The sequence below is a fragment of the Scylla paramamosain genome, chromosome 2 (genome assembly GCF_035594125.1).
Source record: "Scylla paramamosain isolate STU-SP2022 chromosome 2, ASM3559412v1, whole genome shotgun sequence".
Lineage (NCBI taxonomy): Eukaryota > Metazoa > Arthropoda > Malacostraca > Decapoda > Portunidae > Scylla > Scylla paramamosain.
Genome location: NC_087152.1, coordinates 25,496,755 through 25,524,254, shown reverse-complemented (window position 1 = coordinate 25,524,254; position 27,500 = coordinate 25,496,755). Strand labels below are relative to the sequence as shown.

The following is a 27,500-nucleotide window of genomic DNA, read 5'->3' as shown; positions in this document are numbered from 1 at the left end:
CTCCCCAGCCATCGCCCTGCAGCGCACCCATTACAGCTTGATGAAGGGAAAGAAAAACACTGATGCTGGGATAATGGCAGATGAGTGAGCGACATTACACCACCACAACCACCACCACCAGCCCTGACCTTGCTTTAGGAATGTAACAATGCACACTCAGAAATGCAGGGAAGGTCAGGTGACAAGTGTAGGCAGGTGATGGGACAAGACTTGAACCATATTATGAAACACTTCTGCGCCGCACCTCCACTACTTTTAAAAAGCTCTAGTTGAAGTGACACGGATTCTTAAGGATGTTTTTTACATTTCCAGTGACAAAATAACAAGACTTCTACATTATTAACGGAGAAACACCTGAGAACCCGGCGTATAATTTCTGTGTCCTTTGAAACAGTCGTGGTGAGAGAGTGAAGCGTTTCGGAATACGGGCCACAGAAGCAGGTGAAGGTCGCCAGCCAGTCAGCGGCGGCGGACGGCGGGAGTACCAGCGTGGGCTGTAGTGTCGAGGAACCTGCCTTGTTTCTTGATTTTCATACGTTTTAAGCGTTCTACAACCCAGAAATTGTTAACGTTGATCCTGGACATTGTACAGTTATAGCAGTTACTGTGTGGTTTTGTATGTGCTGCCGTGGTGTGATTAGTGACAGTGCCAAGTGGTGAAGTAGTACCTGCCTTGTTACTTAACTGTCGTACGTTCTCAAGCGTTCTCTGACCGGGAACTTATTAGTGTTGATAATACATGTTGGACAATTGCAGTAGAGTACCTGTGTGCTTTTATGTGTGCTCTTAAAGTGGTGTTGTTAGTGACAGAGCCTTAGAAAGCAAGGCATGTGTCCTGCTTGGTATTGAAATGTAATCTTTCTTTCGTTGTTTTGAGTTTCTACAACCCAGAACGCATTGACGCTGATCTTAAGCGATGCACAGTAATAGGAGAGTTAAAGTGTGTTTTCATGTGCTCGTGACGTGGTGTAGTTAGTGACAAAGTGAGGCACGTGTCCACTCCTGCCTGGCCACCACACAATGTTATTACCACTCAGGCAACAGTGAGTGCTTGCCTCCGTCAGCCACAAAGCTCAGTAACACTGCCTGCTATTGAATTAATGTGATTTTCTTGTTTGCTTATGCGTTTCTTTTACTGGGAACTCATTAATATTGATCTCAGACGTTGTGCAGTCAGAGTACCTATGTGATTTTATATGTGCTGTTAACGTAGTGTGGTGAGTGACATAGACCCAGATAGATAGTCACTGGTCAAAGGCTGTGTTCTGGTAAAGGAAGATGCGTGTCCACTCTTGCGCAGCCTCACCACGACCCATAATCTGATTTTCTCTCAGGAAACAGTGAGTGAGTGCCTTCGTGAGTGACACAGGTGAGGAAGACTGGCAGGTACTGAAATAATGTTTTCACTCGGCTAACGCTTGGAAAGACTTGAGTGGCCTCGGCTTGCTGTCAAGTGTCGTGGTGTGGTGAGGTGCAGAACAACGTGTATCTCAGGGAAGAAAGCAACTTTTGAACTCGCGGAATAAGTAAGTAGAAATAAGTACTTACCGAGTGCTTCTGTTTTCAGATTCGTACAAATCTTACCATATCTTACCTTACTTACGTTATCTTACATTGTATCTGCCTTGCCTTGCCTTGCCTTGCCTTGTCTTACCTTACCTTTTGTTTTTTTTAATGTAATAATGTAATAATGTAATTTAATGTAATACCTTCCCTTATTTCACCTCGTCTCTCCTTCACGAAGTGCTGTGCAGATTGCATATTACAAATCATGTGAGTGGCCACGCCAAAATGTAATTCCTAGTATTCTATAAGTTGTATATATTGCAAACTATGGCATTTACTAAAGCTTAGATGTTGGTGACCATGGAATGCAACTCTCTCTCTCTCTCTCTCTCTCTCTCTCTCTCTCTCTCTCTCTCTCTCTCTCTCGTGGTGAGAGAGAGAGAGAGAGAGAGAGAGAGAGAGAGAGAGAGAGAGAGAGAGAGAGAGAGAGAGAGAGAGAGGGGAGGGGAGGGGAGGGAGCAATAAAACAGGCAGTAGTGTTAGTTATTGGGGTTTTCAAGGGTGTCTGCTTGATGATATCGAAGGTTCAGCGGGAATTCTGTATTGACAACAGGAAAGACACCCATGACAACACAATGAATTACTATGTTCTTTATAATCTTGAGGGAAAGAAAAAAAAAAAAACAGTGTAGAGGAAGTCACTGGAATTTTTGAAGGTGTTTGTATGAAGGTATTGGAAGTTTAGCGAGAATTCTGTAATAAGAATGACAGCGATGAAAACAGTATCACTTTCATAAGAGAGATAAAACAAAAAACAAGAGGCCGTAGTGGAAGTGATTGGAGTTTTTAGGGTGCTTGCATAATGCTGTTGACTTTTGAAATTGGCTGTTTGGTTTTATCAGTAGAGTATTGGAGAAAATTCGCTACTTTATAATAGAAGGGAAACATTTATTAAGCATGTAGCAGCAACAACAATGTGGACTTAAGTAAATATAAGTGGATATTAAACTGCAACTGAATTTTACTTTGTGTGTGTGTGTGTGTGTGTGTGTGTGTGTTCAAGTGCGTTGGTGTATAATATAAAACAATTTTCTTCACCAGCTGAAACAAATCTTATCCCACAAACCTCCGATATCCCACCCTGATTTCGCTGGACGTGGCGGTGATTAGCAGCCGCCGCCGCCGCCGCCGCCTGTCACGGGGCCGCCTGCCTCCAGTAATGGCCGTCCTGGTGACGTGTGCCGCCCCCAAGTCCCTGATTTCTGTTGCAGTGAGATCAAAATAATTACTTGATATATAGTTCCCTGTTCTTTCGCCGTAAAGGATTCATGCTTTACCTTGCTTTTAGTTGCAGTTTATTCTTTATTTACGAGGTGCTTCAGAACCATACGATTTTACGAAAGCTAAGTGACTGCTTCCACGGCTCACTCTATTTTTTAACGTGAAGCCCAGCCTGAATCAAGTGAACGATTTAATGCGCCTTGATTGCTTCCTCTCCACAATTACTTTCATGCATTCTTTTTCTGGAGTGGTTTACATCTTGCGTGAGTTGACTTCCACTCTTTTATGCCTCCAATAATGTCTTGTCTATTTATTCTATTTTTATTGTCTTTTCGTTTTTTTTTTTTCCTTAAGTCACTTCTGTATTTCTTTCTAGGAATACCACCTTCTCCTCCTCCTCCTCCTCCTCCTCCTCCTCCTCCTCCTTCTCTTTCTCCTTCTCCTTTTGCTTCTCATTCTCCTCCTCCTCCTCCTTCTCTTTCTCCTTCTCCTTCTCCTCTCCTTCTCCTTCTCCTCCTCCTCCTCCTTTTGCTTGAGTGAGAGAACGAAGATGACGATGATGATGATGGGAAAACCCGGCAGGAAGACTCACATCATGCAAGTTGATCAGAAAGGATTGACGGCACGGCGCGGCGGGGACGGAACCATCAGCTCCCCTACCAACTTGCCCCCAAAATACTCAACCCACAAGCAACACCTGTGCCTCTTAACCCCCAGCCAACCACAACCTGCTTCCTTCCTACATGCGCTTCCTAAAAGAATGGTTCCACTTCCCCTATCACCGCCATCACAACAACAACAACAGACTCTATACGGCCAGTGACCTTATTAGCAAAGCAGAACTTATTGCCACTACAAGGAAAAGAAGAATCACCAGAGCCTGTTGCTTTCTCTCATGTGTTTCCTGCGTACAAGACTGCTTCCACCTTTCCCATCACCACCACCACCACAACAACGGCAATAAATAATACACCAGCCATTGACTTTATCAACAAAACACCACTTATTGCCACTACAGGAAGAAGAAGGAGAAGAACAAAAACAGGAAAAAGAAGGGGAAAAAGAAGTAGTAGGAGTAGTAGTAATAATTGTAGTAGTAGTAGTAGTAGCAGTAGTAGTAGTAGTAGTAGTTGTAGTAGTAGAAGGGTAAAAAGAAAAAGAAAAGTAAAAGAGCAAGAACAAGAAAAAGTACAAGAACAAAAACAAGAACGAAACAAGAAATAGAAGCAGCAGGATCAAAAGAAAAAATAACAACAACAACAACAACAACAACAACAACAACAACAACAACAACAATAACAACAACAAAAACAACAACAACAACAAAAAGAGCGATTTAGCATTTATGTTTCCACCATCGTCATTGCTCTCTCTCTCTCTCTCTCTCTCTCTCTCTCTCTCAGTTAGGCAGCTGTAACTACAAAGAAAAGTGGAAAAGTTTACAGAGAGAGAGAGAGAGAGAGAGAGAGAGAGAGAGATGGAATACATGACTGGAATAAGAGAATAAGTTGGCTTGTCAGTAAATTACGTTTGTCATGCGAGGCTCGTCATGGTGGTCACCCGAGGGAGTGTAGCGGGTTAGCGGAGAGGCCCCGTGACCCGCCTGTTCCACGCCATTTGTCGCCACTAAAAGAGAGAGAGAGAGAAAAAAAAAAAATAAAGAGAAAAGATACATGGAAGGAGAGAGTGAGCGAGTGACTGAGTGAGGGAATGAAGATGATGTTGATTTTGATGGTTAGATGCACAGTCACTTCTACTAATGTTTAAGTGATTATTTATTTTTTTTATTTAAGCATGTTTTATTTTTCTAATATATATATATATATATATATATATATATATATATATATATATATATATATATATATATATATATATATATATATATATATATATATATATATATATATATATATATAGCACGTGTTTTGCTTTCATGGTGCGTAGGTACAGAACAGGCAGAGAAATGTATGGCTATTCTTCGTACTGATGCACAGGCGCTGGTCTTGTCATTGCTGTTGTTGTTGTTGTTGTTGTTGTTGTTGGTGGTGGTGGTGGTGGTAAGCAACACAAAAGGGTGAGAGACACTTATCAAGATACTTATCCTTCAATTTTTGGATAATACAATTGGCTCTTTAGGGACTAGAATCTCAGTGATCCTTTATTTTTCTTCCTTTTCGTTGCTCTTGGCTAGTGCTATAATAAATAAATAAATAGATAAACTTTCCGGAAATTACTGTCATGTTCTTGCCACCACAGCTTTCTTGCTTTCATGAACTGATTGATTCAAGGTCAGTGGAAGGATACTGGTGTCTGTAGCCGGTGTCAGCAACGTGCAGGAAGTGAAGAGAGCACTGCACTGGTCTGTCAGGGCTTGATGCTTTTATGGACCCGAGACTGATGGAACAAGCTAAGTTGATGACGAGATATTTGAAGAAATTTTGGCTGATACATTTATTTTATTTTTAATTGTCTGCTTTGTCTGGGCCATCCCGTGTGCGATTGCCGGCCTGGTGTGTAGATAGATAAAATAAATAGATAGATTTTTAGGTGTTTATTCAGCCCGCCATGTGACCTCTTGACGTGAGAAGAATACAATACTAGGTCAGTGACGCTCCGTTGCACAAAGATCACTTGAGTTAAAGTGAAGTGGAGTTGCTTGAATGGTGAGTGCGACTGTTGTGAGGCATTATGCATGTGTGCAACGTTATTCGCTCCTTTACATTCACATGCTTTGGCTTTATAAATATTCCCCCGCTTTGTTTACACACGAGATTTTACGAGGCAACCTGTGTGTGCACTTAACTGTTTCCCGCACCAAGAGCCCGGGCAGCGGCGGGGCACCAGGCGGCGGCACCAGGCGGGGGCACCACGGGGGTTTAAATGTAGGAATGATCAAACAGGAAGGTCGTGTGAAGAAACATTTCTGGGTATGTGGAGCAGGTGGGTCAATAAACCTTCACTGCTTTCCCGGAGGTGAACCCGCCGGCCTCAAACCGCCGAAGCAGGGGAGGTGAGGGGCTGGGAGGGGAGGGAAGGGGGAAGGAAAGGGAAGGGGAGTTGCTTGCCGGGGTCACGCGGCGAGGGGTAATACACGGAACAGTCATGCATCCTCAAGGTCGGGTCAGGCAGTCATCCTTCCGTAACGTACTGGTAGTGCTTCTTATCGATAGTTCGTATTAGCGCATTTCAGAGCGTTATGGTGCATTTTTCTTTTCTTCTTCGTATACTTCCGTGCCTTCAGTCTTTCAAGGTGATGTCTACAAAGCGCCACTCAGAAGAGGAGCTAAGTACAAGGAAGGAAGCTCGCTGGGAGGTCTTTGTTCTCCAAGGCTCAGTGACGCGCATGAACACCGATTATTGCAGACACACAGTGAGGAGCGGATGTACTTACTCATAACCCACAGGACAACATTCCCTTCGCCTCCTCGTCTCAACATTCTCTTCACCTCCTCGTCCTTTCTCCCTCCACACATCCAACCAACCGTGTTTCCCGCCACTGCTCCACTCACACCCATTACCGCCTGGCCAGCACACCACCACCAGCGACACGGCCCTCCCCACCTGGCCATCATTTACTCATCCTCGCTGCAAATAACCACATCCTCTTATTTACGTCACCGATAACTCTTGGCAATCAGTTGTAGTAATTGTACACTTTGTAGGAACGGGCGATACGCTGCTGCATCCCTGCCAGAGCCTTGAGGGAGAAGAAAACAAACCAGTCAGGTAATACGCCTTCAGGAAGAGGGAAGCATCTCTTACAGACTGAGATGGTGAGGACAATGAACGCAAGAACACAAAGCATAAAGTGAATATGTAGCTTTTGCTTTTGCCTTAAGTTCGCGATACGCTCAGTATGAGAGAACATCTTCACATTTTCTTGGTGAGTGATGTGGTGATGATAGACACGGTAAAAGCAAAAGCGCCCACAAGGAGGTATAAGTTGCAGTTGTTACATTATTTGTCAGTGTTTTGCTCAGGTTGCTGTATTCCTCCCTGTCTGCCTGTCCCGTGGCTGTCATCCATCAGTGTCCAGCGCACGTGACTGTTTAGAATGAGCCTGGAATTGAGGGAAAAAGAACAGTATGTACACAAAAGTATAGTGTGGACGTATGAACACACACACACACACACACACACACACACACACACAAAATTTCTCTCTCTCTCTCTCTCTCTCTCTCTCTCTCTCTCTCTCTCTCTCTCTCTCTCTCTCTCTCTCTCTCTCTCTCTCTCTCTCTCTCTCTCAGAAAAATATTATAACAGAACATAATTGGTCAGCCCTGGAAGACGCGCTCAGCTGACCTTCCGCAACTTGTCTTTCTCCCTCACGCCACACGACGGAAAAAAGTTAATTCTCTTCTCTCCATCCTCCTTTTTTGGCTCGCTATGTCGAGTACGCAACGCCGCTCGCAAGGTTAAGAATTTCGATACCACATTTTCAAACGTTCAGGCGTCTTATCTCTATTACTGCCAGACATTAGTTATTCAAGGGAGTTTTCATGTTTGTAGTGACAGTTCAACCAGGATTTTACATTAATGGGAAAAAAGAAGATACTGCAGAACCTGGCTGATTGTCTTTAGCTTTTGAAAAAAATAGGTGTTATAGGCGTTTCAATATACGAACCTATTGGCATATCAAAGCAGGAAAATCAACATAAGGGAAGGTGCAAGTTGTTAGACCTATACCTGACAGTACCTGATTAACCCTTTCAATGTGAATGGTACATGTTATCTTAGCAATCTTAGGCAATTTAACCCACTACAAATTAAAACCCCTTTCACTCCTATCTGGTACATCTTTCCTTAATTACTAACCACAGTGATACATATTTTCTTGCCCTACAACCACCTCCAAACATTGTATTTACCAAGAATTACAAAATCTAATCTTTTTATTTCCTTTCTTGTAGATGTTTATTTAGTGTTGTGAACTGTTACATACCGGAAGGAAAGGGTTACACTACAAGATATTGCATGACACCTTTTGCCGAGAGTGTAGTCTTTCAAAATGCTCATCTAAACTTACACAAGGCCATTATGTCAAGCTGAGAAGATGCTGTAGGGATCAAAGAGTTAATGAATAAATGAATGAATGAATGAATTGAGTGTCACGTGCATCTCTTGAAATGGTTAACTATTGGTGGACTCCTTGTGGTGTTTAGGTGACTGTATGATGACTATCTGTTATGTATATATGTCTGTGTGGCATATAGTACAGGTGAACATACTGGTGTGGGTTAATACAGGGAAGAAATAATGTTGTACCTGACTGTACTAGGTATAGCTCGGTGTGTGTGTGTGTGTGTGTGTGTGTGTGTGTGTGTGTGGCAGAAGTGTGCAAGGCGGGCTCATCGCGGCGTGAAGGAAAGAAGCCTTTTGTCCTTTCTCTTTTTGAGCAGTTCGGGGTTGGCGACTCCAGAACGGGCCAGAAGTGGTCGTGACGGAACTAATCTGCTGCCTTTTATTATGATTCACTTTATGCCTTCTCATAACACGCGCGTCGACTTCACAGTTTTATAGGCTCCTCAGTCCTGCTCATTTTTACATCCCTGAAGGTAACCATCGCCGCAGTCTTGGCAGGGAAGCACACCGTGTACTTACCGCTGATTTAGGTCTCACCTTTCCCGGGAACACATCAGCAGTCATCATCGCGCTTCGCCGTGCAAAAATTTTAATTTTTTTCCTTGCGTGTTTGCACCGGGCAGGTGAAGACGTGATGGTAGGCTTTGTCGTGTTTGAATTTCCTGTGTCTGGAAAAGAGAGAAAAAAATGTGGGGCTGGACATGTGATCGATCCTACGGTGGACTGACGCGTGAACACCACTGACAGGGGATTACTTGACATTCAATTGTGATATATATATATATATATATATATATATATATATATATATATATATATATATATATATATATATATATATATATATATATATATATATATCACACACACACACACACAAATGCATTAACACAATATTAGCCAGCTGCAGCGGGGTCACCGTGCCGGGCCACGGGCTCACCACTGCACCGATGACGGTGGTAAGGAGTGGTGCGCTGAGGCGGCCCATGGGTGATCATGATCCATGAAGATGCCAAGTTTTTCTCAGGGTGTGAGGGCGGGGCAGCCGCGATTTGGGCTCATCACCGAGAAATTAGATGCAGCCGTTACCTGGCCATGGGACGCCGCCCTCTTGTGTGCGGGGATGACTGCGGCGGAGAATGACGGTCAGGTTGGGAGTCTGCATTCACTGTGACATGGCGGTGAACCACTGCAGGAAAACTTTCAGGCAGGTCAGCAGGCAAAGACAGCGCCGCTCACGTTTTGGTGTTGATTGAGTTACACCCAATCTAGCAGAGGCGAGGGGGAATTCAGTGGAATGTTGATATTCTACATTACTTCCTTTTCTTAATGTTTCTTTGTATACAATCTTAACTTCCTTGGTAAAAGGAAGCCATTTGTTTGTACGAATGAACTGTCAAGCGACATCATCATTAATAAATCAGGTACTTGTGATTATGAAGATGAATGGTGTGGAAAAGAACGCCCCTCTCCCTCCTCCTCTGTACTCAGTGAAGAGACAATGAGAGGAGCCCGCCAGTGCCAGGCAGGCTGCTGCTGGCGTGGGGAGCGGGAATGGGCGCGGACGTGATCCTGTTGACAGCGCACACCCACCACGCCGAAAAAAAGGGACCGGAAAGAATAGGGGTGAGCAGGACGCCCTGCCTATGGCGCCTCCCCTCCTCTCTCCTATCCCCGCGCCCACAAGTGTTGGGTGAGCGGCGCAGTGGAGCTTCCGGTGAAGATCCTTTCCTTCTTTCCTTTTAAGACTTCCTAAAACACTCTCTGCTCGTGATTTTTTCTTTAATCACTCAAGTAGAAATCAACATCACACTAGACGGCGTTCGTATTTCATGATGCTTTTGTAATATCTCCTAGTGTCATTCCACCCTCCGTCCTGCCGCTGTCTGGACCGCCAGCACCCATAACCACCATCGCGGGCCGAGCGGCTCCACATCAATAAGCTTAAACTGACTGACGTCATCTCCTCGTGCTGGAGTGGTGTTCTGAATGTCAGTGAAGCAGAGAAGTGGTCGTGATGTGAACATGACTCTCTCCTTCTTTACGTGGAAACATTCCTTGAGTATGGTGGTGCATTATATACTTTCTTTCATAAATAAATGACAGAATTTTCGAGTTTGGCTCCAGCAGCACAGCCAGGATATATGTCAGACTTTATATATATATATATATATATATATATATATATATATATATATATATATATATATATATATATATATATATATATATATATATATATATATATATATATATATATATATATATATATATATATAGTCAGATTTTCATGGATATTTTTCTCATTTTAAACTATCATTGGAATCCTAGAAAAAAAAAAAAAACATTGAAAACCACAGTATTTCCCACTAGACGTTGTTAAAAGTAGTCGAAATATTGACGCCGAAACGTTGAAGAGCGTGACCTTGGGACTAGATTCTGAAACCTGCTCCGCAGTTCCACTACTTTCAAAAGGCTCCAGTTGAACCTACATCGGCTTTAGGGGTATCTTTTATGGTTCTAGTAACAAACTAACAAAATTTCTTCATTGTCAACAAGAGAAACAGTCTTGAGAGCCTGGCTAATAATCTCTGTGACCTTTGAAAATAGTCTTGGTGAGAGAGCAAATCGTTTCTGAATACCGGTTTTGGTGTGACGGTATGTGAGACAACGCTCAGCAGGGATGTTTCTTGTCGAGCAGTGCACACTGTCTCCAGCTGGTGCCACAATTAAGAAGCTTTTTAGGCTCATTCCCTCTAAGTTGAAACTGTGGACCTCTTGTTAAGTTTCTTCAGTACTTTCCGGCCATTACACCCTCAGCTCACCACGCCGCCAGCCTGCCTCCCGCTCCTCGCAGACCCTGGCAACAGAAGACTTAGTGTGTGTGTGTGTGTGTGTGTGTGTGTGTGTTGGTGCTTAGTCTGTTGTATGTGTACGTGTGCGTGTCTGCCTACATGTGTGTGTGTGTGTGTGTGTGTGTGTGTGTGTTTAAGAAATCAACAATCAACAGTAATTTCTTAGAACTGCCAGCCAAGTGTGTTCCAGTAACGTCATCTATTGTGTGTGTGTGTGTGTGTGTGTGTGTGTGTGTCATGTATCATATTCGTATTTGGTAGAAGATACGAAGGTAACGTAAGAATCTTAACACTTTCTTGCTACAGATATCGACACTTCTCTGTCACAACATGAGAATGACAGCTGGATCTTAATGTCTTGTTCATTCCTTGATTTGATGCGTGTACTGACATGGAACAAAGTTAGGGAAGATGAACAGCGTATGAATGTGTTCTTGCATTTGTCGTGGAGAGCTGAGTCATCACTTTGCTGCAGTTTTATTTCTTTAAGCCTGGGTTTTCATTTGTTTATCTATTTTTAATCTATTTTTTTATCTGGATTCCCCGCTCCTATCACTATATAGAAGGTGGCATCACTAATGGTCACAAGGATAATGCAATCAGACTTTTTCACTAAAGATTTGACATTTTGCACATTCATCACTCAATCAAGCCACTTATCCTTCAGTTTTGAATAATCCTTTCAGCTTTCTGTTTATGGTCTGGCACATCAGTGGGTATTTTTATTTATTTATTTTTTTTTTTTTGTCCTAGGCCAGTGTCCCTCTTACATAAAAAATCCAGTATGCTTAATGAAGGTCAAGTTGATCAGTATTGTAGTACTCTTTAATTTACTGAATAAAACAAATAACTTTAAACATTTTCTCACCTCATATCATCTGCAAGAGCACACTAAATACTAGAAAGGTAACATTAGGAACCAAGCAACTGCCTCAGGGTGACACTGTGATTACAAGACAATAAAGTGATGCTGTGTTTTAAAAGATATAAATCATCATCATTAGAGCTTGACTTGCGCCTCCATGGTGTGTGTGTGTGTGTGTGTGTGTGTGTGTGTGTGTGTGTAGGACCGCCACCACACTACCACAGCGACACAGTTACCTGACCCGCTCACTAGTTGGCGCCATATGGCCAACACAACACCCACTCATCTACACATCCCCGCACGCCCGCGCATCCACCTCCCCCTTCACTTCCTTTCTTAATGTTAACAACCGTCATCATAGTCATATCAGACACCTCCTTTCTCTCGTAACTCGTAACTTTCATCTTCGTTCATGCTTTCTTGCTTCCGAAATTGAAACTCTTTTCCTCCTCCTCCTCCTCCTCCTCCTCCTCCTCCATATATTATATCATTTGCTATTGTTTCTGTATCTCTTCAGTGATCTCTTCAATATGGTGTAAGACAATGACAGATAGATAAATGGCAAGTGAGCTTAGAAGATGAAAGGAGCTGCGGTGTGTGTGTGTGTGTGTGTGTGTGTGTGTGTGTGTGTGTGTGTGTGTGTGTTCATGTCACGCTACAACCCTCCAACAGTCTTCCTCTTTGTTGCCACCTTCTCTTCAGGATGCTAAGGAAATTGACACGAAACAAAAATTTGTGATGTAAGTTTCTCGTTAAGAACAACTATCGCTAACCAAAACCAGTGAACCGTGGGGCGTCAAGGCTCATTAATAAAGATCGCGTCACAGAGAGCTGGCATGCAGTGTCGGCAGAGGGGATGCAGGGAGGGACGTGCTTCATGCTGATTTCCCCCCCAGCCCGTTAGGAGGCAGTCACCATTACTGCCTTGATGAGATGCAGACACGGCGGTGGAGAATGGCGTGAAAAAAAAAGAATAAATAAATAAAAAAAAAAAAGACTTGTTATAGGGAAAAGTGATCTGAATTTTTGCTTTTTTTTTTAGTCTAGTCCATATACGTCTCGTTCCTGAAAGTTTGGATGGTCGAATTACAGTATTTCTTGGTGGCACTGGCGCGGAACAATATTCATCCGTATTCTGAAACACTCCCGCGCCCAGACTACTTTCAATAAGCTCTACTTGAAGTTACACTGCTTTTCAAGAATGTTTTTATGGTTCTAGTGACAGATTAACAAGATTTCTATATTATTAACAGGAGAAACACTCTTGAGAATTCGAATAATCATCTCTGTGGCCTTTGAAAATAGTCGTGGTGAGAGAGCAGTGTTTCAGAATATGGGTCCAAGTGTCGCCAGTAGCGGGTGGTGTCGTCTTCCCCTTGTCCTGGCGGTGGCGGTCACAGTGGTGTTGATGGCAGCTTAATGGCATCATGTCAGTGATTATTGACTACTCGATCATTCACGAAAGAATAGCCACTTCCGGTGGGACTCAACTTGGGATCAGGGAGCTCACCACTTCCGTGTGATGACCACTTGCCCACCGCCTCCCTTTGCTGAGGTGGGACTCAGAAAAGTAACTTTCGTAAACTCTTACACAGGTAATTGAGTGTGCTTGTCTTAAGAGGCACCTTTTCCAAAGAGAGAGAGAGAGAGAGAGAGAGAGAGAGAGAGAGAGAGAGAGAGAGAGAGAGAGAGAGAGAGAGAGAGAGAGAGAGAGAGCACTTGTTTTGACAAGGGCCAGCCTGGTATTGAATATCGAAGATAAATTTGAGACCCAATTTGCTAGAGGCCAGTGTTAATAAGTAAAAATCCATGTAAGATTATATTAAAAAAAAATGATAATACATAGTCATATTGAGACATCCACACCCGCATCCACATCCCCCCCCCAAAAAAAAAAAAAAAATAAATAAATAAATAAATAAATAAATAAAATAAAAAAACTGGATGTCTGAATTTGATTTTCGATAAAAGCTGTTTTCACCCGTATGTGTACACACACATCTGCATTTTCAGACATAAGATAAAGCTCCAATATGTTATAACTGGCAGACAGAAGTGTGTGTGTGTGTGTGTGTGTGTGTGTGTGTGTGTGTAGGGGGTGGCTAGAAAGTTAAAATAGTCTGTGCAAACTCAATTTTCTTTCTATAGTATTGCTAGAAGAAAGCGAAACATTTTATGGTAGACTTGTATAAATGAAGCTTGAAGACTGCATGTGTTGTATATGCATGTTTGTAAGTGTAGTGTTTCCAAACATTACTTTCTTATTGTTCTTATTAGACCTTTGTTAAGTGCGGCAAGGAATGCTGTGTAGAATGGTAATAGTTTAATTATTAAAGATTACAAGCGTTCATTCTTTTAGGTGTATACATTATCTTGAAATAAAAAAAAAATAAAAAAATCATCCTAAAGAGTGAAATAAGCGAGACTGCACAAATATCACCGTTTCCTTGGTTCTCCCATCGCTTTGCTGCGCTACTCTCGTATCCACACTGTCTCATACTTGGTGGCCACGTGTCGCTGCAGGTTGTGTATGTGGTAGATGGAGCCAGGGATGGGGCGGGAGTGCACCAGGCGGTAACCATAGTATTCCAGCCCCAGCAGGAGATGATACAGGCTCTCCAGGTCCTTGAAGTGATCGTCCGTGGCGTAGGGAAGGTGCAGGAGTAGTCTGATCTGAAGGGGAGAAAGTAGTAGTGGTGGTAGTGGTGGTGGTGGTGTTTGTGGTGATGGAAGTAGTAGTAGTAGTAGCAGTAGTAGTAGTAGTAGTAGTAGTAAGAGGAGGAAGATGAGGGTTGCAGTAGGAGTAGAAAGAAGAAAGGGAAGATAAGTAGTAGGAGGAGGAGGAGGAGGGTTGAAACTATTGCAGGTGTGTGTGTGTGTGTGTGTGTGTGTGTGTGTGTGTGTGTGTGTGTGTGTTGGTACTGGTGCGAGCTGAAACTATGTTTGTAGTACGTACAGGCTGAGTGATTAGACCGACTTGTAAACAGATCGACATGTTAAGTGGCATGTCTTTGTAAATATACTCAATACACAGACCTCTTGACTCACCCACTCACTCAGTTCCACCCTCCCTCCCTGACTCACTCACTCACTCACTCACTCACTCGTCCACTCTTATACTACTATGGTCATCATTTGATATCATTTATAACTGCAGAAAACTATTTGCATGGACACGAAGGAAAGAAAGAGAAAACAGAAGCCTAATTCCACTTTTCCCAGCAACAAAAACCTTTCAGGGAGACTATGACAAATAAATAACCCTAGAAAAAGTGTAGTTTAACATGATGAGAAATGGCTGAGGTAATGAAAGGGCTCTGTAGTGAATTACTGGACACCTTAATGTAATCAGTGGAGTGGCTAAGACAGCTAAGTGTTGCCTCCCACCTGCTACTTAGGCCGCTCTGTCTCCTCGTGTTTACCTGCTTGACGTGGGTGTACGCCTCGTAGCCTGACAGGTAGAGGGTCTTCAGGAAGGTCCATTCGCTGCCTCGCGTGGTGGTCTTTACGTAATGGATGGGCTTCCACTGTAGAAATACATAATTTTTCTAACAGTACTGAGTAAGACAAGTGAGACTCCCTCCTGATATATATATATATATATATATATATATATATATATATATATATATATATATATATATATATATATATATATATATATATATATATATATATATATATATATATATATATATATATATACACACACGACACTGCGTTTCAAGTATCCATCAGTCTGTTATTCGTGTTGCTCTGCGCATGGGAAACACGTCTGAGTCTCACTACACACACACACACACACACACACACAAAGGAGCGAGTGTGATTGTCCATTACTTCCCCCAAGAATCACGTAAGGAACTAAAAATAAACACAAAATTCAAAGTGCACGTAATGTTTTTCCCATTGTTTTACTTTCCCTGAAGCCGACACAAAGATCAAAGGATTACAAAGGATAACACGCAGCAGCAGACCCTTTGATCCTTTCTAGATGGTTTGATAATACGGTTCCACTGCCTCTGTTTGTAATGGAGATTGGGGAAACAGAGTGAGAGGCTCAGGATCTGTATTTTGAGACACTTGGGACTCATAAGAATCGCTTACAGAGGCCGAATAAAATTAATCATATTTGCTTCTCGTGGATGTTTTCTCATTAATCGTTATTAAACTATAATAAATTCATCAAAATAAATTCGTGAAAGTTAAAATAATCAGAATATGTTAAAAATTACTTACATAAGACGTCGTAACACTTGAGAATACGTCCCAGTATAATACGCTAGTCTGTGCACACTGGCACCTGGGAATATAGAGCGATGCAGTGGAATGTTTGGAATCATTATTTTGAAACACTCATGACTCTCATAATAACTATTTGCAAAGGCCACAGTGATGATGGAGAATACTTGTTAAACTGCTAGTAGAATCATAAAAAAAAAAAAAAAAAAGAAAACCTGAAAACTTCAACAACTTCAACTACACTACGGCATGTTAAATGTGATCGAGATAAGACATGTAAGTGTTTGAGAATCATAAAAACTCCCCTGAAAACCCCCAACAACTTCCACTACAGCAAACTTGAATCGATTATTTCTTGTTCCAGCCTGATTAGTTACCCTGAGAATTTTGCGTACGTCACCTTTGTTGTATAGGGAATATAACAAAGGTGACGTAAGCAAATTTCTCAGAATCAGTAATCATGAAACAATCAGTTGAAGCTTGAAAAGTCAGATTTAAAAAAGAAATAGTAAGGCATTGGTTCTCAAATAGAGTAAATGAATGGAATGGAGTCTGCAATGAGGTTGATAATGTTGAGTCATTAGGGAGCTTTAAAGGAAGGTTACACACGTTCATGGATGAGGATGATAGGTAGAAATAGGTAGATATGCTTCGTACAGGGATTGCCACATGTGGACCTGTTGGCTTCATACAACCTATCTTACTTTCTGATGTTTCATAAGTTAAAAGTTTTTGCGATATGACGCCGAAGTGTTTGAGACAACGATCTTGGTAAAAAGCAAGATCTTAGTAGCATCTCAGAGAAAGGCAATCCAGTTTAAAGGCTCATGACTAAACTATCTTTTCTTAACTAACCATGTATGTGAGGAGATCGAGGAAGCCGTCCAGGGTGTAGTTGTTGAGGCTAGGGGAGACGGTGAGCTCCAGCGGGTACAGGTACACGTTAGGCTTGAGGCGCGAATAGCTGTATTCCGTATTGGCCATGAGCAGGTGAACACGACACCCGCGCTGCCCCATCTGCCGAGTGTCATGTTGATGTTAGTGTGTAATGTGCTGTAGGGTGAAGGCTCTTGTGATTCAGTTTGGGATTAGTGCTGAAAAGGTAAGTTTAAGTTGTATTCTAAGTTGTTGGTAATGTGTTCTCGTCTAGGTTAGGTGTGATAATTAATGTTCAGGTGTCCAGGCACAATGTAGTGTCTCCTGTAGGGCAATTTCAAGATAGAGATGACTTTACAGACCGTTGCTATAGGGAAGTCGTATGTGAATTATTGCATTTCCATATTTTCATATAAACACTACTGTTGCTGGTCCTCCTCCTCCTCCTCCTCCTCCTCCTCCTCCTCCTCCTCCTCCTCCTCCTTCTCCTCCTCCTACCACCACCATCACCACCACACAACACGCCTCCCCTTCCCTCACCCGGCACTCACCACAGTCTCAAACTTGATGTCGTTGCGGTTGATGCCGAAGGAGTAGATGCGACAGGATTCCTGCGTCGGGGTCTCGGGAAGGGCATCCAGGCAGATGTAGGTGCCCTCGTGGCCTGAGATCTGAGACACACACACACACACACACACACACACACACACACACACACACACACACACACACACACACACACACACACACACACACACATAGAAAATAGTAATTACTTATAGAAGTTTGAATACGTAATCAGTTTCTTCGTTTACGTCGTACTGGAGTTATTTATTTATTTATTTATTTTTAGAGAACAACATTATAATGCTATATTTAATTAACCGTTTATGTATATTCAACTTTCATCATGCAGATTTTTTCCTAATACTCCCCCACCAACACCTAGACACACACACACACACTCACACACACACACACACACACACACACACACACACACACACACACACACACACACACACACACAACAGATAGATTTATTGACTACAAGCTGAATACATATTTATAAATTACTTCAGCAAATAGGTCTATATAATGATACCCATTATTACATACACATTAGCTAGCTGTAGTCTAAGAACATTAGTTACACCGCAACACACACCCACCACCCACACCCACCCACACCTCAGACTCACCATGCGATCTTCCGTCTCCAGCACAGAGGAGCCCGGGATGACCTGAGAGTTGGAGCAGTTGACGGTGGTGACTGTGATGAAGTCGAATAGGTCTTCAATACTGGACAGGAGGTAAGATGGGCGAGTCCTAAAGGAGATGGTGGCTGTTTGTGGCTGCCTGAGGGGGTGAAAGGAGGAAGGTGAGTGTGTATGCTGATGTAAATGTCTGTTAATAATTGGTATGGTGTTATTTAGTTCATGCAAGTGATTACCTGATAGAGGGTAACATGGATCAGGAAGTGAGTGGTTCTCATGTTGAATGCCCTGTGAAGAAACGTGCTTTTAATAGTGATCCTTATACGTAGATGGCAAAGTGGAGGGATTATTTTATTATTTTTTTTTTTTAACGAGAGAGATCAGCCAAGGGGAAAGAAAGGATAACATGTCCACTCAAATGGAGAACCGAAAAAAAAATGCAGTTTATTTTTTGAAGTGTCTTGATACTCCCGTCAGTGATACGTACGCGCTCCCGAGTCTTGTAGGGCACGGTAGCATTTATCAGCATACCCTCCAGCAATGTGGCGTGTGTATTGGTCAGGTGTTTCAAGGAGTCCTAACCCTTTGACCGGTATTTGGTACATCTTTCCCTAATTACTAATCACTCTGAGACATCTTCACTTGTTAAGTAGCCTCTAATCTGTAAACCCAGTATAAAATTCAAAATCTTTTCCTTTTAATCCCCTTCTTTCATGGAGCTGCTTATAAAGACCACTTCTGGTGCTATTAATTGTTTCGTATCGCAGTCAAAGTGCTAAGCTTCCTTGGGTGTAGGTGTAAGTGCCACTCACCTGAACAGCAGCACAGTGGCCAGGACAGATTAAGCCAGCAGGGAGCAGCACAGCACTACCACGGCCACCACCCGGCACTCAACCCCTGCCCTGCTGTGCTTCCCTTGCATGTCCTTGGTGTGACAGGGCGATGTAGTGCTGCTGTTCCTCCAGGTCGTCGCCGCCTTCCTCCACGCGCCAGCACTCCGCCACGCAGGGATTATTGCTCATTTTTCCTCATCCGCCGACACCCGCTGTTTTGTTCACTTTTTCCTGGAGGACACTGCTGCATCACACACACACACACACACACGCACACACACACACACACACAGACACACGTCTATCCATCCGTCCATCTATCTGTCTGTCTGTCTGTCTGTCTGGCTGGCTGGCTGGCTGGCTGGCTGTCTATCTATCTATCTATGTATCTATCTATATACTAATCTATTTGATCTGCCTGCTGTGTCATTATTATTACAAAGTAAACGCGTGTTTCATATTGTAATTATGGTGATAATGTTATTCATGCTTTTAATGTTTCAGGTACATAAACAGTACCTTGTTGCTGTCAAATTTATCTTCATAACATCCACAGTATTATTAAAGTGAGAAAATCCTGTGCTGTAGGAATCTATCTTCAACAAACAAAATGTCGTTTTGCCTTCCCCGCGCTAATGTATGAGTGTTCTCCTCTTTTGTCCTGGTGTGTCATCCAATCAGTGCGTAGGAAACCTTCACACAGTTTCAGAGTGAGTCACTGCACATTGGCGTTGCCTTATCACCTGGCCAGTGTTATCAAGGTGTGATGAATCCCGGTGAAGGGCGAGCAAAGACACAAGATAATGACAATAGCTTGCCTTTACCAGCATGAGGTGAAGAAACAACCCATTCCTGACATTGCATCCCGTCTCATTCTCTTCTGGAACCAATAATATTAACTTATGACATGTGTTGTCTGTATGAAGGGAACGTATTCCTGATTCAGATATTATGAACTAATGCATCACTACATTGCAGATGTGAAACGTTGCCTGAGTGAATGCAGTTCGTTGCAGCTGTGGTGAAATGTAAATTGTCACAAAAAAAACAACAAAACTCATCACTGCGGTTGTAAGACGAAAACATCAGCATTATTTTATTCTATTTTATTTTTTCGGGTAACGTTACAAAGTTGAGGCCTATTTTTCATTTACGCAAAGAACTACGATCTAAAAAGAAAATATTCGTGTCATTTGAACCATTGCGCATCGGTCAAGTACGGAGCAGCTTCGAAACAGGGAACCGAAGCAGTGCGATTCCCCCCTGAGGCAGTCTGGTGCTATGCGTGGTGGTGTTTGTACTTGTTGGATGTGTACTGCCTTGAACACCAATTGCGGTCAAGGTGGAGCGGGACTGGCAAAGCACTACTCAAAGCCTGCTCCCAAGGGGCCACCAGGCGTGTGGAACAGATAACGAGCGTGCTAAGGACACATATTCTTAAGTTCTGGTGACACCGCTGGGCAGAGAAAGTGTTGTCACATCGCCATATATATAACAGTATTTTATTCAATCCGTTTAGTATTTTAGAAAATTGTATAGCTACTGCTCTTCTTCAGTCTTATTAATTAAAGTAGCACAGACCTGGTACGTGTATACTGTATTGTAGTGGTACTGATGTGGGCATGCGCGCTGCTACAGAGGCTGGGCACTGGCGCACCCTCAAGGTCATTCAGGCTGCGGCCTGCTGCAAGGAATAACTTATTTTCGTTTTTACCTGTTTTGCTGTTCATTCTTGTCTGTTTGCCCTCTGTTTGTTAAGAAGGCCATTAAACATAAAATATAAGGGCTGTATAGTGAAACATTACATGTATAACAGAAGGTGAACACTATTCCACGACATGATTATATAAAGACGTATAAAGTTGCTATGTAACCCAGACGGAGTTTCAGCTCTGCTTCACAAATAGCTTGGCACTATAATATGCCGCTAAATCTATTTATAGACACAATCTCACCTAGGCCTAGTGACCTTGAACAGTTGCTAGGGAAGGCTGAATCGGGAAGTCTGATGCTCCTAAATGTCAGGCAGCGAGTAGAGTTTAGTGTGACACCGGCGGGGCAGGGTTGCGCTGGAGGCGGCGTGTGGCTTCCCCACACCTCCTTACCTGGTTGCAAAACGCCAAGGTGGGCCGCGGAGTTTCGCAGGACTCTCTGGTGGTGACAAAGAGAGCTGAGATCATAACTTCCTGTATTATTCTGGGAATGAATCAAAGGAGATCGCCATGGCGCCGGTAGATGACGGTACTAATTTATGGAGCCATGGCATTTATCCTTGAGGGCGCGAAGCTGTTGGGAAGTGAGGGTGAGCTGGTAAGGAATGTGCTCAACCGGAGTGCAGATGAAGGGAAGGCGGACTGAGGCTGGCAGACCACTGAAAATGTAATCAAATATACTTTTTTCAGTTTGTTTAAAAATACGACTAGCCTGCCGTTCTCTTGCATTCAGTTATATTCGCTGCAATATTCACGACATACTGTGTTTTGTAAAATAACATTACTAAACGCTGCCGTGCTGTTCATCCTGAGTGCAGAGTGTTTGTGACTGACACGAGCAGTGAATGACAGAAACAGGAGCATTTTGGTGAACAAACTTTGATGACCGTGTCCAGCCCTCATGGCCCCTCCACGTGTGCCTCAGGCTGGCAATGGGGGCACCTCCTTCACTGTGGCCTTCACTGCACCCACTAAACGCCCTGGTATATCCACTGGGGGGCACAAACGGCCCAGCAGGAACCCACCTCAAAGCAGGATAACGCCTAGAGTCACCTCTGTAAAAAAGCAGTCAGTGGGCGTGAACCTGAAGGGGCCTCGACAAGGGGAGCGCGACGGAAGCAGGACCGAGAATGTGGCGTTTGACCCTGGGGGAGGCGGCGCTGCAGCAGGGGCGGTGGGGGAGGAAGTACCAAGACGCCCCAGGATACGCCCCGCCCCGCCCCTCCCCAAACCTGAACCGAAGATAGTGAAGCCCAAAGGGAAGATGACGCAGAAGGAGTTCGAGCCAGAGGGTGAGTACTCTTTAGCTGTCAATTATTTATTTATTTATCTATTTATTTATCTATTTATTATTTTCTTTATTAATTTTTATTTTACTTTTACCTATTCTTAATTTTATTTCTTATTTGTATTGTCTGTCTTTTAATAGTTGTTTGAGCTTACATTGTCCTTTGCCTCCTAAGAAAAAAAAGAGGGTTATAAATAGAACATCAATGTTTATTTAATGCCTTGAGTTAGTAATGACTAGTTGTGTCCCAGAAAAGAAGCAGGTCTATCTTGCCCTTGAAGTCTTTCTGTTGATGCCCGTCAAATCAACCTCAGCCCGCCGTAGAGCGAACAGTTATTTATGCCCCAGTAGAGTAAGTGTTGCTCGCCGCGGTGTTCATTCATCTAAGCGCGGGATCGATATGAGACTGAATAAGTAATTTGCGTGAAGTTCTAAATCGCTTGACGACAGAGCAGCCTTGGGAACAGCTTGAACACACGACACCACCACCACCACCATAATACCACTGCTGCCACCCCACCGCCGCCATTGTATCACCACCATCACCACTTCAACTGCCACCACCACCACAACATTATCGTCATCATCATCGTCATCATGCTCACCAGCTTCACCACCACTATCACCATCACCACTGCCATCATCATCGTCATCATTACATTTCCGCCACCGTTTCTATTTACCAATATCATATCTTCACACCACCACCACCACCACCACTACCCACGTGGCCAGCGCCTTTCAAGTGTGATGCACATTTAGAGCTTGAATGAATCTTGTATATCGGTAGTAAATACATAATTTCCAGAAGAGAAATTCAAGTCGGGTGTGAAAGAAGATCATTCATGGTGAATTCAAGAAGCGACGGCGGTAATCACGGGTTAATTGACTGGCGCAGGTGTGGCAGGTAACACATGTGGCGTAGAGGTAGCAGCAGCACTGATTTGCAGGGGGAGAAATGGCGATCCATGTTGAAATAAGTTAAAATAATTAATTTATTATTACTTACCTTGTGCGTGTATCAAAGACTGACGTTCACGATCATGCACCTTTTACGTGACTCATTTGCATATTCCTCTGATTTAGCCTTAACAGACTCAAGCCAGGCGTGCCGTGGCACGACAGAAGGGTCGCACAGTCCAAACAGGGAGGCTTCACCCTGACGCACGTGCCCCGCCACCTACTTCTCATCCCATACCATAAAACCTGAAATCCTTGCCCACACTGACCTGAGGCAGCTCGCGCCACTGAAGTCAGTCACGGAGCAGGACACTCTGAATCAGTCCGTTGCTGCACACAATGCTCTGTTCCACACCTATCACAGTTTTGTCGCCTAGCAGTCACCGATCGGGGGTTCAGCGTTTAATGATCCCGCATGTGGAATAGACACGCGCTGCTTAGCGATATTGCGTGACAGGGAAAGCAAATGATGCACATTGATTCTCCTTATCGCACGAGTCTGGGTATTTTAAAGCTGCTGTCCATCACGGGTTATTATGGTTGGGAGACCCTGAAAGCAGGGCCGCCGCAGGGCTGCCATGACAGCGTTATCTACCTATCTCTGTGACCTTACCGCGTCGCTTGTGGCTTGGTGGGAGGGGAGTGGAGGGAGGAGGGGAGGGACAGGCCGGTCTGGGAGTGTGTGGCAGCCGCATCCGTCGCCAGGCAACACAGAAGACTGGCGCCGCCACAACACAAGGTGGGAAGGGGAACTGGTGACGCTTCCATGCACCGCTGAGTGTTGGCGAGGCGACCATGACTAATAATGTGTCGCTACGGAGCGTGGTACAGCTACACACACACCTGGGCAAACGGCTAACTGTTGATCTGGCCACACTACTGTTAGCCCCTCCTGCCTCTGACGCCTCATTACCTCACTGACCAGACTGCCATACACACACTGCAAGACGTTCCCATATTATTTTCTCTCTCTCTCTCTCTCTCTCTCTCTCTCTCTCTCTCTCTCTCTCTCTCTCTCTCTCTCTCTCTCTCTCTCTCTCTCTCTCTCTCTCTCACACACACACACACACACACACACACACACACACACACATAAACCTTATAAATGAAAAATATAATTGTATTGCGACTGCAACATTCCGGGAACCTTGTGTTGCTGCATTAACTGTTCTGTCGTGGAAGGCTCGAGCACAGCTGTAGGCGAGGATGATTTGCATTCACCACACCCACATTTTGTTTCCTTTCAAAGGTCTCGTCAGTTTGCAGCCTCAAGAACATTTATTTTTCTTTCAAATCATGTGAAGGAGGCTGAAAATCGTGAGTTTTGAAGACATAGAAAGGAGGAGGAGGAGGAGGAGGAGGAGGAGAGGTAAGTGAGGAAAGGTGAGGGGATGGAGACAGGGGTAGTTAAGACCACCTGCACACAATTAAAAATATATTTTCATTTTGTTGCTGGTTCACATCTGCTGTCTGTATTGTAGGGAAGGGCAACAAACAATAATGCTGCAAAGATTTACACAGCATATTATACCATAAGAGAGGGAAAACCATCCCCTAAAATTGAAGTTTTGTGACTCGAGACACCTGTGACTCCCCTTAAGGTGAGGGGACTGCCTTGCTCCGGAGGGTGGGCGGAGAGAAGGTGAGGGGGAGAAAGAGGTGAGGGGAACCGGAGGGGCAGCGAGGCTGTGCCGCCGCCTCTCGCTCCGCCGGGACAGTTTCCGCAGCGCATCGTGACAGTGATCAGGACTGGGACACTTTTGAACAGTGACTGAACCACCTCAACACCTGTGTCGGTGAGGCGTGAAGGTAAGCCTGGAGGCGGCGAGGAGATACGTGGCGGCCTTTGTCATGTGACGGGAAATAGTAAAGGTTTCCGCGTACAGTATGTGGGTGAGCGGTGCCTGCAACAGTCACGCACCGCAGACCTGTCTCCACGGGACTGTAAGCCGTGGGTAGAGGCGATGACCCGTCACACACTCCGCATTGCCTGTCCTGTCACCCATTCCGTTATAACTTGTTTCTTCTCCCCTGGCGAGCGGCCTCGTGGGTGAGCGAGGGGCTGAGGGTCGCTTGGGAACTCTATGGTGTTATCGATTCGGCGTGTGTCTGATTGGGGAGCACAGTGTCATGCGGGCCGCGAGCACTGGACTTACTTCCCCGACACCCCGGAGCACATGGCGACGGTGGTGCGTGGAGGCGAGGGCTGGCTGCTGACGGGGCTGCTGACGGGACTGTTGGTCCGTCTGGTGGTGTTTGAATCAGGATGACGATGATAGTGATGATTTTAATTTGTGTATTAGGATTTGTTTTTGTTGTCCTTCTTCTTCTTCTTCTTCTTCTTCTTCTTCTTCTTCTTCTTCTTCTTCTTCTTCTTCTTCTTCTTCTTCTTCTTCTTCTTCTTCTTCTTCTTCTTCTTCTTCTTCTTCTTCTTCTTCTTCTTCTTCTTCTTCTTCTTCTTCTTCTTCTTCTTCTTCTTCTTCTTCTTCTTCTTCTTCTTCTTCTTCTTCTTCTTCTTCTTCTTCTTCTTCTTCTTCTTCTTCTTCTTCTTCTTCTTCTTCTTCTTCTTCTTCTTCTTCTTCTTCTTCTTCTTCTTCTTCTTCTTCTTCTTCTTCTTCTTCTTCTTCTTCTTCTTCTTCTTCTTCTTCTTCTTCTTCTTCTTCTTCTTCTTCTTCTTCTTCTTCTTCTTCTTCTTCTTCTTCTTCTTCTTCTTCTTCTTCTCTTGTATTGTAGAAGTAGTAGTAGCATTAGCAGCAGTAGTAGCAGCAGCAACAGTAGTAGTAGTAGTAGTAGTAGTACTAGTAGTAACAGTACCAGTAGAATTGCTATCATGAGGAGTCTTAGAGATAATTGGCTGTAACAATATTTTAAATGTAACTACCATCAAGAATAATGAAGGAAGGGGTGACTCAGTAATAGAAAAATACCCTTGTCTTTAATTTGCTGGAAACCGTATGTGTATGTGTGTGTGTGTGTGTGTGAGAGAGAGAGAGAGAGAGAGAGAGAGAGAGAGAGAGAGAGAGAGAGAGAGAGAGAGAGAGAGAGGTCATGATCACAGTAAGGGGACGCGGACCCGTTCTCTGTTCACTGTTTTTCATACAATTAGCGTGCCGGGGTTTCTTCCTTTGTTCAGGCGGTACACCAGAAGCGACGTGATCCTCTGAGGTGTTCTCGCCCTTGGAATCATTAATCACTTCCCTCCTTCATTTCACGTGTGTTGACTCCAGGTACTGGCAATCCTTCCGTTGGCAGGGTCTTGACCCACTTGGTTGCAGCGCCAGGGAAGGTCGAGGCGGTGGTGTCTTGAGGTTCTGAACGTGTCTCATCGATCCGTGACCATAACGACTCCTTACAGACACGCTAACCCTCATTCGAGCTTCCCTACCTGAAGAGCGCCGCGCACGTACTGGCGAGAGAGAGAGAGAGAGAGAGAGAGAGAGAGAGAGAGAGAGAGAGAGAGAGAGAGAGAGAGAGAGAGAGAGAGAGAATCACACAACCACACGTCCCACCTCCCCCTCGTCTTGTATCTTTTTATGTGACCGACTGTCTGTCTTGCACTAGCTGTTATCTTCCTGTATATCCTTTCCTTTCTTCTCCTCTCTTCCTTTCTCTTCTAATCTTCTGCAGAAAGTTCCGTGTCTGTTTTCTATATCTTGTCTTTACAGTTGTCTCTTATCCAGACATTTCATCTCTTCTTATGCCTCCCTTGTCTTCTCCCGTTTCTATTCAAAGTCCTCATTATTCTGTCCATATGCCGCTTTACTAGTTGATACAATACTCTACGATACTTACGAAATCCCTTATTGAATTTGTCTACAGCTCTACAGGGTATGCACTTGCTAATTGCTCAAATTTATCACGACTTTACAACACGCTAGTTAACCAGACGTAGATAACGCTCACCCACGCAAACTTGCTGTAACACCCTGTAGCCCTCAGGAAGCTTGCTATTGAGTTTAGATACAGTTGTGGAGTTTCTGCTTGCCAATTATTGGTGTTCAGTAAAGTTATCGCATTGCCGGTCTCTGCAACATACACGCATAGCCTCCAGTATTTATAGAGACACTAAAAGGAGGGTACGTGTATGCTACATCTGATAGAGATCTCCAAGGCTTGTGTGAATCTTAATAGCGCATACACACACACATACACAATAAAGGCGGTCACCCATCCAAGTACAAACCAAACCCACCGTTGCTTAACCTCACACACTGCACACACACACACACACACACACACACACACACACACAGAGAGAGAGAGAGAGAGAGAGAGAGAGAGAGAGAGAGAGAGAGAGAGAGAGAGAGAGAGAGAGAGAGAGAGAGAGAGAGAGAGAGAGAGACTGTAACTGGCTAGGGAATTAAAGGACACGAACCCTCGCCCTGACAGGAGGACCAGCGCTTTGTAAAATGTCTCGCAACTCAGGCCACACTAAATTGTTGTTTTCGTGTAGCGATATTACTTTGTGTGGAAAGGATTCTCATTGAGTTTTATGGGGGAAGGATTCACATTAAGTTTTCCACATTTCCAGCATTGTTATCCGAATTTTTTGTGTTATGCCTTGTAAGAGAAGGAGACAGCGTGTGTGTGAAATGTGTATATAGCAGATATATATATATATATATATATATAGAGAGAGAGAGAGAGAGAGAGAGAGAGAGAGAGAGAGAGAGAGAGAGAGAGAGAGAGAGAGAGAGAGAGAGAGAGAGAGAGAGAGAGAGAGAGAGAGAGAGAGAGAGAGAGAGAGAGAGAGAGAGAGAGAGAGAGAGAGAGAGAG

General features: G+C 43.9%; 2 protein-coding genes across 12 annotated transcripts in view; one reads left to right on the top strand and one right to left on the bottom strand.

Moving 5' to 3' along the window:
* The first annotated feature begins 461 nt into the window (after nucleotides 1-461).
* LOC135112183 (uncharacterized) overlaps nucleotides 462-27,500 on the top strand; it is a 46,304-nt gene continuing 19,265 nt past the window's right edge. For 4 of the 10 annotated variants that reach the window (XR_010274109.1, XR_010274103.1, XM_064026340.1 and 1 more), the window contains exons 1-4: nucleotides 462-496; nucleotides 1,335-1,526; nucleotides 17,937-18,026; nucleotides 21,166-21,767. The gene's annotated coding sequence lies outside the window, so the exon portion shown is untranslated. Of the gene's footprint in view, nucleotides 617-1,334; nucleotides 1,527-17,936; nucleotides 18,027-21,165; nucleotides 21,768-27,500 lie in introns of all 10 variants that reach the window. The other 6 variants (XR_010274104.1, XR_010274108.1, XR_010274107.1 and 3 more) reach the window with 6 other exon arrangements.
* LOC135112173 (probable methyltransferase-like protein 24) lies at nucleotides 13,935-21,157 on the bottom strand. 2 transcript variants are annotated; one of them, XM_064026265.1, is made up of 7 exons: nucleotides 18,743-21,157; nucleotides 18,167-18,218; nucleotides 17,916-18,072; nucleotides 17,265-17,384; nucleotides 16,693-16,854; nucleotides 15,018-15,122; nucleotides 13,935-14,268 (listed from the first exon to the last, which is right to left on the bottom strand). In XM_064026265.1, exons 2-7 carry the CDS (start codon nucleotides 18,181-18,183, stop codon nucleotides 14,068-14,070), a joined length of 762 nt encoding a protein of 253 aa, XP_063882335.1. In that variant the 5' UTR covers nucleotides 18,184-18,218; nucleotides 18,743-21,157; the 3' UTR covers nucleotides 13,935-14,067. The 2 variants fall into 2 exon arrangements, with proteins under 2 accessions (XP_063882335.1, XP_063882343.1); XM_064026273.1 differs by lacking the exon at nucleotides 18,167-18,218.